At 39.5% G+C, this 12,945-nt stretch overlaps 1 protein-coding gene across 5 annotated transcripts; it reads left to right on the top strand.

Annotated features, from left to right (window-relative positions):
- The first annotated feature begins 1,364 nt into the window (after positions 1 to 1,364).
- Positions 1,365 to 10,498, top strand: LOC149830603 (protein argonaute 10-like). 5 transcript variants are annotated; one of them, XM_090016630.1, is made up of 24 exons: positions 1,365 to 1,998; positions 2,121 to 2,172; positions 2,336 to 2,869; positions 3,124 to 3,332; positions 3,736 to 3,885; positions 4,015 to 4,148; positions 4,256 to 4,365; positions 4,452 to 4,558; positions 4,667 to 4,805; positions 4,919 to 5,035; positions 5,240 to 5,347; positions 5,460 to 5,531; positions 5,755 to 5,877; positions 6,369 to 6,528; positions 6,625 to 6,746; positions 6,955 to 7,092; positions 7,170 to 7,312; positions 7,507 to 7,569; positions 8,283 to 8,346; positions 8,447 to 8,582; positions 8,853 to 8,926; positions 9,069 to 9,163; positions 9,900 to 9,931; positions 10,197 to 10,498. In XM_090016630.1, exons 3-24 carry the CDS (start codon positions 2,444 to 2,446, stop codon positions 10,382 to 10,384), a joined length of 2,910 nt encoding a protein of 969 aa, XP_089872756.1. In that variant the 5' UTR covers positions 1,365 to 1,998; positions 2,121 to 2,172; positions 2,336 to 2,443; the 3' UTR covers positions 10,385 to 10,498. The 5 variants fall into 5 exon arrangements, with proteins under 5 accessions (XP_089872756.1, XP_089872757.1, XP_089872755.1 ...); XM_090016631.1 differs by having other exon boundaries at positions 1,396 to 1,998; positions 2,135 to 2,172; XM_090016629.1 differs by having other exon boundaries at positions 1,396 to 1,647; positions 2,135 to 2,172.
- Positions 10,499 to 12,945: the final 2,447 nt, after the last annotated feature.

Below are 12,945 nucleotides of genomic sequence, written 5' to 3' on the forward strand. Positions count from 1 at the left end.
CGTACCTGCGGTTGCTCCGGGCAGCGACGGCGGCAGCGGAAGGTTGACGGAGATCGACTTCCGGCGAACGGTGGGGGCCGACAGAGAGGTCGACGGGATGTATAGGGCAGCCGAAGGAAGAGGGCGGCAGGAGGGAGAGGGCGGCGGGCGGGAGCAGCGAAAGGAGAAAGGAAAAAGAGGGCTGGGATTAGGGGTAATGCGACATTTAGCGACGGATTAATTCCGTCGCTAAGCCATCGTAATTCAAAAAACAAAAAAGGCGACAGAAAATATTTCGTCGCCTAGGCCGTCGCTATGTTGCGACAGAATTTTAGCCATCGCAATTCCGTCGCTAACTGTCGTATTTATTGCGACAAAATATTCTCTCGCACAATCCGTCGCTAAGTAGCGACGGATTTTGCGAGGGAATATAATCTGTCGCTAGTTTCGTAAAATTCTACAAATATAGAGATGAATTCATTTCTCTCGTTAATCCGTCGCTAAGTAGCGACGATATAACTCCGTCGCTAATCAACTATTTTTTTGTAGTGTATTGTATATCACCCTTATTTTTATATAGAGGCACCAAAGTACTCTTCCTTCACTCATTAGACATCTTATTTGTCCGTCAAATCTTGTTAAAAAGATTTGTCAATCATTCTAAACCTTTCTCTCTCAAGCATTTTCAAGCCTCGATAGGTATACCGTCTGGGCCAACTACCCTTCTTGATTTCAATTTCTTCAAAGCCTCTGCAATTTAATTGAGAAACCATGATTTTTAATATATGAGAGTAGGTACTCCTAAAACACCATATCATCTCTTATATATATAATGCTATGCCACACATACTAAAAATAATGGTTATAAGTTGTGTCTTCTCAATCAAACCTTATCCATGTACTCAATATAATTTATTTGATAAAAGTCATGCTTTGGATCATGGCTTTTGGATATAAAAATAAGTTTTTTAAGTCATGAAATTTTGATACATTATGAGCTATTGATTTTTAAATGTCTTAAAAAAACATACATGAGAAAAAAATTCTAAAATTTAAAGCTTTATCACTGCCACATATATATATATATATATATATATATATATATATATATATATATATATATATATATATATATATATATATATATATATATAAAAGGAGAAGCAACCATACCGGCTGAGGGGGATCTCCCTATTTATAAAAATAGAGAGACAGAAAAAGGCTACAGTCGACAGAGTTAAAAAGAAAATGATCAAAATATCTTTTTAGAGAGAGAAGGGGGGGGGCGGTATTGAATTATCTGTCAACACCTGCAACTTCGAATTATTCTTCTTCCGTGTATGATTGCTTTTTTTTATCCTGGTCCTTTGGCTTATCACCTCCCTATACTTTTTATGCATCTAAGGCTACGCAGTCAGAAAAGGGCAGAAAACGTCCACCCCATAGCGACTTCATTTTCCTACTAAAAGCACTTCCATACGCTACTTCCTACACGCGAAAATGATACAGTCTCTCTCCACGTTTTTGTTGTTATTTTCTCTTTCTCTCTCTCTGTAAATCTCTCTTGCTCTACCTAGCAATGCTGATCTTCATTGTTACCCACACTACCGCTACTGCATTGCTTGGTTTCTGAAACTGAGAAGGAAAACTACTGGTCTTTTCAAAGTGGTCTCTCTCTATCTTTCTCTCTCTCTATATGTATATAGTTGAATTTGGTTTAGTCTGGTTTTATTGGTATACCATAATTTTTTCTCCATTTTTGAGTTGGGTGGTCTGTTTTTTGGGACTATTTTGTCCTTTGTTGAGAGTGGATTGTCTTGCAGATGTTTCCTTCTCTTGAGTTTGTTCTTGTTGGGTTTTATAGCGGTTGTAATTGTGGGGTGCTCTGGTTTAGTGATGATGGTCAATGAAAATATTTAGATTTCTTGAGGCTTTTTTTTCTCTATGGCGGTTTGAATTTGTGGAAAGATACTGAGTTATGTTGTCACATTGGTTCCGTTTTGTGAATATAGTGGGAAGGTAAATGAACCTATATCTAGTTTTGCATGTTGGTTTTTGCATTTTTTTTGTTCTTCTGCATGAGACTGTATTTTGTTTATACTTTATACTGATTCTATTGCATATGGTTATTTGACACTCAGATATTGTGCTGTAGGAAGGAATAAAAGAGGAAATCTGCTTATTTGTTTTTGGGTGAGTTTGTTCTCTCTAGTGATATAATTCTTGGTATGTTGTTCTTTTACCTTTTCTGCAATTCTTTCATTGCACATCCTTGTTTGATTTCCGTTCTGTCTGTTTTTCGTTTCTTTTACTTTCTTATTTTCCTTACAAAACTATTGTGGTTATTCTTTATCAGATGAACTGAACCAAGGCTAAGAAACATAGGGTGGTGTTATTGGTGACAGCATTTTTTTTAATACAGACTGTGGAGTGACTCACCCTTTGTATTGACATTCATCCACTCATGCCTCTAGCACAGATGAAAGAAAACACAGAGTATCATGTAGTAATAAGGAACCATGTCCAAAACCCATCAAAAACCCTCCAAGCCAACAAGGGTCCTCCCCATGAGCCCCTTCAAAATGGCAGAGGCAAAAGAAGGCCCAGAGCCAAGGGAAAGCCAGTGCAAGGTGACATTTTTCCACTCCCTGAGGCCAGAATTTGCAGCATTGAGGCGCCGGTTTCTGTTAAAAGCGCCCGAGTCCCGACACCTGAAGTTATCACCAGCAATGGAGATGAAGTGGTGAGCATGGAAGTTGGGCCTCCTGCTTCTAGCAAAGCTCTCAGGTTCCCTGCTAGGCCTGGTTATGGACAAGCTGGGGTGAAGTGCTTGGTGAAAGCCAACCATTTCTTTGCTGAGCTTCCTCAGAAAGACTTGAACCAGTATGATGTAAGCTTGAAAACATCTCGTGTCCACTACATTTTTAGTAAGAGGGTATTAAATGGTACTAGTTTCCTCCTTTACGCTTTATCCTTCTTCAATGTAGCATATCACTGTGTTGGTGAATTTACTTGTGAACAGAGAGGGTATTTCTTGTGGGGTGATAGTTTCTTATTTCTTTTTACTTGTCCGGAGAGGTATTTCTTGTGGGATGGTAGTTACTTGCTTCTTTTTACTTGACATTTTTTGTTTCTTGCTTGTAGGTTACTATAACTCCTGAGGTGGCCTCAAGAAGTGTGAACAGGGCTATCATGGCCGAGCTAGTGAAGTTGTACAGAGAATCAGATTTGGGGATGAGGTTGCCTGCCTATGATGGAAGAAAGAGTCTGTACACTGCTGGAGTACTTCCTTTCACTTCAAAGGAATTCAGTGTTAAGCTTGTGGACGAGGAGGATGGAGTCCATGGTCCCAAGTAGGGCTTTTTGTCTTGTCATACTGTAATGTCCTCCACATTTTAATTTTTTCTACTCATAACCGTGCAGCTTCTTTAATAACATGAGAGAGAGAGAGAGAGAGAGAGAGAGAGAGAGAGAGAGAGAGATGTTGATGATGACCCACCCACCTGCTCTTTTTGGTTGCGAAATTTTCATTTTTCAGTCTTTCTGGTGAAAACCAACTTTGAGCTACTTGTACTGCACAAAAGTAGCAAAAAGCAGAAATGCAGGATGATAAAAAGGTTATTTCGTAGATGAATTACCCGTAAGGCACTTAATTAAAAAATGGACTAGTGTTGGAGCTGAATTTATCTGAGGTTATGCATATTGGGTGCTTTGAACTAGAACTAGATTTGGCTGACTCTTCCAATTATTCTTCAGAAGAGAGAGGGAATTCAAGGTTGCAATAAAGTTCGTTGCTAGAGCTGATTTGCACCATTTGGGTGAGTTTCTGGCTGGTAGAAGAGCAGAGGCTCCACAAGAAGCTCTTCAAGTCCTGGACATTGTCCTTAGAGAACTATCAACCCAAAGGTGCGATTTTTTAAAAGTGAGTTTCTATTTTTGAAAATTTTCATCTAATGAAGATTTTATTTATATTTATTATTATTATTTTTTAGTTAAAGTTCTCCAATTTTTCACTCTTTGGTTGCATTTCTTCAGGTATTGTCCTGTGGGCAGATCATTTTATTCACCTGATATCAGAAGACCACAGCGGCTTGGTGAAGGTTTGGAGTCATGGTGTGGCTTTTATCAAAGTATAAGGCCTACTCAGATGGGACTCTCTCTGAATATTGGTAGGACGAATTTGGCGGAGATTTGTGTTGTAATTTGACATTAACCTTCAAAATGCGTTTCTTCCTGTTTCTGAGCTTCTTTTCTGTATGGTTGAAAATTTGTGCAGACATGTCCTCTATGGCATTTATAGAACCACTTCCAGTCATTGAATTTGTAGCTCAAATTTTGAACAAGGATGTGCTGGCAAGACCTTTGTCTGATTCAGACCGCGTGAAAGTAATAATCTGTTCTCCCCCGTGGCTTTGTTTTCCTATTTAATCTATTGATGAATATGAACATCTTTTATTTGAAAACATTATCAGATCAAGAAGGCACTAAGAGGTGTAAAAGTTGAAGTCACACATAGAGGGAACGTGAGAAGGAAGTACCGAGTCTCAGGGTTGACATCACAACCGACAAGGGAACTTGTGTAAGAAAGTTACACTATATTTGTGCCTTATTTCTATAGATGAGTTGATGTGTATGTTCTGTAGAATTCAACTGGCTGAATGTTGCATGCTTTTGTCATGTCCAACAGGTTTCCAGTTGATGACCAATCAACCATGAAATCTGTAGTTGAATACTTTCAAGAGATGTATGGCTTCACCATCCAACACACTCAACTTCCTTGCCTTCAAGTTGGAAATCAAAAGAAGGCTAACTATTTGCCAATGGAGGTGTACACATTCATCCCCCACCCACCACCCACCACTATTGTGAAGAAGTTGACTTTCATTGGTCTTTTAGTTTGTCAGTCTCTAATTGATGGTTGTGAAATGTGTATGGTTAGGCATGTAAAATTGTGAAGGGCCAACGGTATACCAAAAGGTTGAATGAAAAGCAAATTACTGCGCTTCTCAAAGTTACATGCCAGAGACCAAAAGATCGGGAAATGGATATTTTGCAGGTAGGTGATTTTTAAGAGACCTTTTTGTTACTGCTTACCAGTTACCACTTAATTAGTCAGCTATTAACCAATTAGATTGTTGTTTTTCTAGCCATTAGAAAAGATTCATTACTTTTGGTTTAACTCTAACATTAGTCATTTGGCCTTCTTGAGAACTGATAGTAGTTTCAAGTTTTCTTACCAAACTTACTTGTGCATACACAGACTGTCTATCACAATGCATATGACCAAGATCCGTATGCAAAGGAATTTGGGATTAGAATCAGCGAAAATCTTGCTTCTGTTGAGGCCCGGATTCTGCCTGCACCTTGGGTAATTTTCTTGTTCATAACCATTAGCAGAGCCGGACAGTTTTGCGAGGGGGTAGAGGGTGAGGTTGAGGATTTATCCTAAAATCTTCTACACACTTTTACATGTTTTCCAGCTGAAGTATCATGAGACTGGAAAGGAAAAAGACTGTTTGCCTCAGGTTGGTCAGTGGAATATGATGAATAAGGTACATTTCTTTCATTTTCCTACTTTGATATCATGCAATCTAGTCTAGTGGGGCCACTTATTTTGTATTGATCCGGTGATGCACATGTAAATACCAAGTATCTTACTATTTTCTTGTTGCCTTGTGAAAATAAAAGGTTTCTTTCATATGTTCTCCTTATCTTTGTTTATTTTAAAAAATCCTTCCTTTATAACATTTTGATCTTTTGTCTCTTTCATAACAGAAAATGATAAATGGAAGTAACGTTAGCCATTGGGCATGTATCAACTTCTCGCGCAGTGTTCAGGAAAGTGTAGCACGCAGCTTTTGTAATGAGTTGGCACAAATGTGTCGAGTATCTGGCATGGTAATTGGACAATTTCTGGATCATGGTAGCTCTGACATTTATGATTTTTTATGAGTATGTTCTAGGAGTGTTTTATGCCTGCTTAGCATGTGAAAACCAACATATAAGCATGGGATCAATGCAACTCGACTTGAACATGGCTGTGCCTTCATTGGTGATCCCTGCTTCTTGGATGTTTCCCCCCAAGTCTCTGGAAACCGGATGATTTGTGGCTATGTTACATGGATGCTCCATTTTTTATCTGGATCTGTGTCCCTTTACATAGTATTCATATTGGAAAGCTTCATAAAATTGGCTGCCCCTGTATCCACAGCTATATCCATGTGACATATTCTTGGGATCATGCCATGGATAGTAACTTAATTTGTGACTTAAGGCCCCAAGTGCATGGGAAATTATTCTAAGCTTTTGTTATCTCCAGCACTTTAAAGATAACTCTGTTGAAGAAAATGTGTTTGTAACTAAGTTCATCTTGTTTGTTTTTGTTACAGGAGTTCAACCCCGAACCTGTTATTCCCATATATGCAGCCAGACCTGAACACGTGGAGAAAGCTCTTAAACATGTATATAATGCATCCATGAACAAACTCAAGGGGAAAGAGTTGGAAATTTTGTTGGCCATATTGCCTGACAACAATGGCTCTTTGTATGGTAAATTTCCTCCTTTTCTACTGCTACTTGATACTCCAAGTTCTTGCATACAATCTCAATTGATTAAAACTCAAAGGAGTACTGATTTTGTTGCAGGTGATCTCAAACGGATATGTGAAACTGATCTAGGCTTAATATCTCAGTGCTGTCTCACGAAGCATGTATTCAAAATTAGCAAACAGTATCTGGCCAACGTCTCACTGAAAATTAATGTCAAAGTAAGAGATTGGTGTCCTTGTTTAATTACCAAAGGCTGTCCACTTAATTATTTATGTTCCAGGCCAACCCAGGCTCTCTTATGGCCAACTGCAACCTGGGTTGAGTGGCTGCTACATGTCTATGTCAGTCATGGGGCCCATTAACTTTCAACATTCTACATGATCTAACTGTAAAATTTATGCTACTTTTCTATATTTATTCTCGCAGATGGGAGGAAGAAACACAGTCCTTTTGGATGCTATTAGTTGGAGAATACCATTGGTTAGTGATATACCTACTATAATATTTGGAGCAGATGTGACTCACCCAGAGACAGGGGAAGATTCTAGTCCGTCTATTGCAGCTGTAAGTATGGATATCCAGAATCACTTTGTACTATTCTTCCAGCTTGTTACGATTATTCATTCCAGTTCTTGTTACAGGTTGTAGCTTCTCAAGATTGGCCAGAAATTACAAAATATGCTGGATTGGTTTGTGCCCAAGCTCACAGACAGGAGCTTATACAGGACTTATACAAGACATGGCATGATCCGGTCCGTGGCACTGTTAGTGGCGGCATGATTCGGTATGCAAATTTTTTCGATTGTAGGCCGGCTTGATTGACCATGTAATATTAAAATTGTACACTTTCCTTTTCTGCACAAAGTTTTCCTTGTAATGCTAATTAAGTGGTTTTAGACACCTTTTTTTTTCATGATTGCGTAAATTTGTTCCTGGATTGCTGATTAACCAGTTTGCAGTTAATGTTGTAATTTTCAGGGATCTCTTGATTTCATTTAGAAAAGCAACGGGCCAGAAGCCTCTAAGAATTATATTCTATAGGTTTGTCACTAGCTCCTTACAAGAAATGGCTACATGTGTATGTATAGAAGATGTAAATTTGCCCAATATTGTAGCTCACTCACTTCTTAATGGGCTTCTTATCATGTTTAGATTGATATAACCTGGAGTGCCAGATTAACCCATTTCATGGCATCAATCAAGAGGTGCTCCATGATGAATGTAACCCTTTACATGTTTTGAAGTATCAGTCACCAAACACTTTGAACTGACCATGAATCATAAACACCAACATCAGCACACATACACACTCACGCACACACATTTATGCACTCACGCACAAACATTTCCATTGGTAAAATTTTCATAACCAACGGCCCCACTAGATGCCAACTCTCATTTGCATCCTAGCTTGGAACTGGTATGAGTCTACTCCATATGGAATTTGCAGGTTTAGCCCTGTCTCTGGTGTCTATCCTGCTTCCACTGGGAGAAGGGGCTAAAATTCATTGGCAGATGGGGTTCCATAAATTCTCTGATCTTTTTCACTACAAACGAATAAACCAGAAATAAGTCATGAGATGTTCTGCATCGACTTCTGTTTTTTGTTCTATTAGGATGGAGCTTTGATAACGTTATGTAAAAAAGGGGAACACTTGTTTGTAACTTTGTATTCAGTATTCAGTCCCTCATGTTGTCTGGGAAGGATGTAGTTTGGAGGTTGCTAGGATTTATTTGTAATATCTTGCAACCAGGGATGGTGTGAGCGAGGGCCAATTCTATCAAGTGTTGCTGTATGAGTTAGACGCAATCAGGAAGGTAAGCAGAGAGCTTGTTTTGCTTTTCAGGTAGTTAATTATGCTTTTGTTTTTCTTTTAAGCTGCATTTAGTAGGTTTGTGGTAAAATTTGATTATACAGGCCTGTGCCTCCTTAGAACCAAATTATCAACCACCTGTAACCTTTGTTGTGGTTCAAAAGCGGCATCATACAAGATTATTTGCCAGCAACCATAAAGAGAGAGGAAGCACAGACAAGAGTGGCAACATTCTCCCTGGTAAGTTCTCTGATTGAAACTATGAATAATGTGTTTCTGCATTACATGCATTCTCGTGTACTCCTTTGACATGCAGCATTTTCTCAACTAAATTCTTGATGATTAAGCTAAGGCATGTGCATGAATCGTATCTATTTATGTTGTATACACTTGGATTGATTGGTTTCTGTTTTGCTTATGCTTGATAATGTTGAGCATATAGAAGCATTCATGCACATATGTGCATGCATCAATTCTATAACTGAAATCTTCGGCTGTCAAACTTTCTAGGCACTGTGGTGGATTCTAAAATTTGTCATCCCACAGAGTTTGATTTCTACCTGTGCAGTCATGCTGGGATACAGGTCAGTAAATGGTAACTATATCTGAATATTGCTTAGGTGACTGTTGGAGATATTTATTGGCTGTTACATTTAATCTTTTGTTACAGTAACAGACACCATATGGATTTTACTATGCTGAAGGGTTCATCTCTGTATGTAACAGGGCACCAGCCGGCCTGCTCATTACCATGTTTTGTGGGACGAGAACAATTTTACAGCTGATGGGTTGCAGTCATTGACCAACAACCTGTGCTATACGTGAGTGATCAAATGCTTGTGTGTGCATGCGACCATGAGAGAGAGAGAGAGAGAGAGAGAGAGAGAGAGAGAGAGAGAGAGAGAGAGAGAGAGAGAGAGAGAGAGAGAGAGAGAGAGAGAGAGAGAGAGCATTGCACATTGATTGGAGTTCAAGTAAACCCATGATGTGGATCATCCAATCTTCATAATTGAACAGCCCTCATTTATCAACTACTTCATTGTCATGCAAGCTACACAACCTTTTGAGATCACAAAGCTTGAAGTTTTCAATCACTCTTGATGTTAGTTAAAAACCAAGATGATCATCAAGTGTCAAAATTTTTTCTTTGCACAAGTAATTAACTGTGCCATCTTGGCAATTATTCTTCTGAGGTTCATGATAGTATAGACTTCATGTATACTTCAACGGAAGGCAGATCAAAGGTTGCTTATCCGAACTTTGCTTGACTCCACCCTTGGTTGACCCAGTGAGAACTCATGCACATCCATCATATTTCAATAGAATACCATTTGTTGTGTTTGCATGTGGGATGAACTCACATATGTTATACCAACCTGTGATTCTGATTGCAGTATTGAAAATATTAAGGCCATGCTTGTCTCTTATCATTTTGGCACAAACTCTTACATGAAATGTGGTTTATATTGCAAAAATGAGCCTTCAAATGCTGATATTCTCAATAGTGAGCTCATTCAAGGTGTTTGAGCTTAGGACTTACATCTGAATTTTTTGCAGGTATGCTAGATGTACCCGCTCTGTCTCTGTCGGTAAGTGCTTGTTGCTTGTCTAGTTATATAATGCTGATACACTCGTTGGGGTATCGAGTTTGAGTCAGGTTTCATTTGCATCCCTTCACTCCAAGTCTCTTGTTTCATATTCAAAGGGATGCTTATAGGACTTTTCAGTTCCCTGAGCTTCCTAAGGTTCATGCTTGGTAGTTTGTCAAGCGTAGCCTAAACTGGTTATGACAAGTGAAACTAAGAAAATACAAGGGGGATCTCATACTTCTAATCATTGTTTGTGTGTGTATAGTGCCCCCAGCATACTATGCTCACCTTGCTGCATTTCGGGCGAGATTCTATATGGAGCCCGATCTGTCAGAGAATGGCTCAACACCGGGCAGACGGAATTCAGCATCAACCCGAAATGGTCATTTGGCTGGTGTCCAGCCATTGCCTGCTCTCAAGGAGAATGTGAAGAAAGTTATGTTCTACTGTTGAGGAACTGACAGAGGTCCTGGCTCTTGCTCCCTCATCGATTCTTTCATTGTATGTTTGTATGAATTATTCATGTTTCTCTTTTTCATCTTACGAATGTCCACAAGCTTTTATCTCTTATGCGTGAGGTTTAATTTTCCAGAGTTTGATCTGTGTGAGACAAATACACAATTTTTTCCGTGGAATGGCCTAAACAAACCGGGTTTGTCGGCATGAATGAAGTAGCAAATCAGTGTTTGTGGGCCTCATGTTGGATTGGGATCATAATCCTAGTTCCAAACATTGCAGAAAGGAAGAAAAATGGACATGCTTTTACTGTATGTCATCTGACTTGGTATTCTTAGGAATGACCAGACTAAAAAGGATTGAGTTGAGCCCATTTGCTTCAACAAGCCTGCGGGAAAAACCTTTCGTGTGAAATGGCGCATAACTTGAAAAAGAACCATGCACACTTTCCCATGTGGAAGGGCTTTTCATATGAAAAGGCCAAGCCCCGTGGAAAAGTGCAGAACCCACCACGATGCCACATTGACCGACTGTTTTCCTATGGGGCGTATTTGTTACATGTCCTGCAGAAAAGGGTTGTTTTCTGTAGGAAAAGGGTGTTTTCTCATGAAACAAACGGCCCTTGTCCTACTTTGGCTTGAAAACTGAGCCTGCATGGACGTTGCATGCAATGCACTCACTACATTGTGCTTGGTGCAGTGGCTTTGTTTTCACCCACTTGATTTGATTGTTGCATTTCCCTTGTCGTAGGGGTGTCAACCGATTGGACCTTCACTGGACCCAGGTCCAGCTCTGAGGTGCTGGTACCGTGCCTGAACCCGGTCCAACCGGGTCTATTATAGAACAATCAGCCTGAGTCCTATAAGTTGTGCGTTAGGATTATATAAACCAAGCTCGGTCCATACATGGTAAAATAATATTTTTTATAATAATTTTTTTCTTTTGAAAAGCAAGCTGGTGTTAGTTTGACCCCTACCAGTTATACAAATATACCATTGGGTTTTGAACCTGCAACGTCCCAACACACGGTGACATGCACTAGCTGCTCCTACCAGACAAGCGGAGCCCCGTTGGTAATATAGATTTTTTTGACGCACAAACACTGATTTGTTACTTCATTCATGCCGACCAATGACGAAGACTTAACATTGAAAATTTGCAGATTTTAATCAGAATTCAGCTTGGACCAAGGACTGGTATAAAATTTTATAAACTTTACCCGGCTCCGTATACTAATCAGATGAACTTGACATATTGACACCCCTACCTAGTCAACCATAGTGCCCCTATATTGGTTCTACCTGCTTCGGTCACTATGGTCATTGACCATGGCAGTGTGCTGAAGCCTAGTACTTGGTCTACTATGAATCAATTTTTCTGAAAATCAGTAAACCATATGAATGCTATCAGGCTAGGCCCTACAAGATTAAGCCTGAGATTAGGGTATCAGATGATTTAATGGTCAGTGACTGCTTGCAGCTTTGGAATGATAACATCCATTGAACATTTACAGGACCTAATTCCATAAACTACTTCACAAGACACATTTATGAGCATGAAAAATGCATCTCCCCAATTTTTTTTTTCCTTCTCTTATCTAACAACTAGTAACCCCACGCCCCGCGGCCTCAGGATACTTTGGTAGGAGGTAGCTTGATTTGTCTTGAGATGAAGAGACATCTAAATTCGAAACCAGGAATGTGCATCCCATGCGCAAGCCGAAGCACAAGGGAAAACTTTCCTAGTGAACAAAGGGAGTATTCATGGACTTTTACAGCGAGGAAGCTGGCACAGCTAGCATTGCCCCCAACATTAGAAAAAAAAAGAACCCATATCTAAGTTTGGTGTGACCTCAATTTTCAAGTGAAAGATGGATTCAGTGACTCATCAACACAGTAAAATTCCAGACTCCATGAAATGAATTTTGAGTTTTCAGATTCACACTCCAAACAAGTCCTCAATATTGGTCCATTCACCTGCAGTGTATGATTCAAGGAAAACCATCTGTCTGAACTGTCAAGTTAGAAGCTTGGTTATCATAACCCAGGTTAGTTGTAACCCACTAACAAAATCATCACTTACACCAGGGCTCCACTCATCTGGTAGGGGCACCTGGTGAGCGTCACCAGATTCATAGGGCATCACAAGTTCGAAATCCATGGGTTTAGGTCATTTGCCGCGAGGACAAAATTTAGTGTACCCTCTGATGAGCAAGAGGAATGTGGGCTTTTACACCAATGAAAATAATCCCATTATACAGAAAACAAGTAGTTATCTCGTTGAATCATATAATCCTACAATTTCATAGACCAAGGTCATCAGATGGGTAGGAATCAAAATTAAAATGATAAAACAAATATTAGAGTTTAATATATGTTCTAAAGTTGCAAATATCATTAAAAACCATCCAATTTTCGTTGTTATAAAAATGGGGCCCTTAATTATCGAACGTATCGGACCAAATTAAAGGATCCGTTGTGTCTTGTTCAGTTCTAGAGGATGCCGCCACTCAAACTCGAACCGAGATTTTCTAGACTGCTTAGTAAGAACAGCGTGTC

The sequence above is a fragment of the Nuphar pumila genome, chromosome 8 (genome assembly GCF_984573655.1).
Source record: "Nuphar pumila chromosome 8, dmNupPumi1.hap1.1, whole genome shotgun sequence".
Classification (NCBI taxonomy): Eukaryota; Viridiplantae; Streptophyta; class Magnoliopsida; order Nymphaeales; family Nymphaeaceae; genus Nuphar; species Nuphar pumila.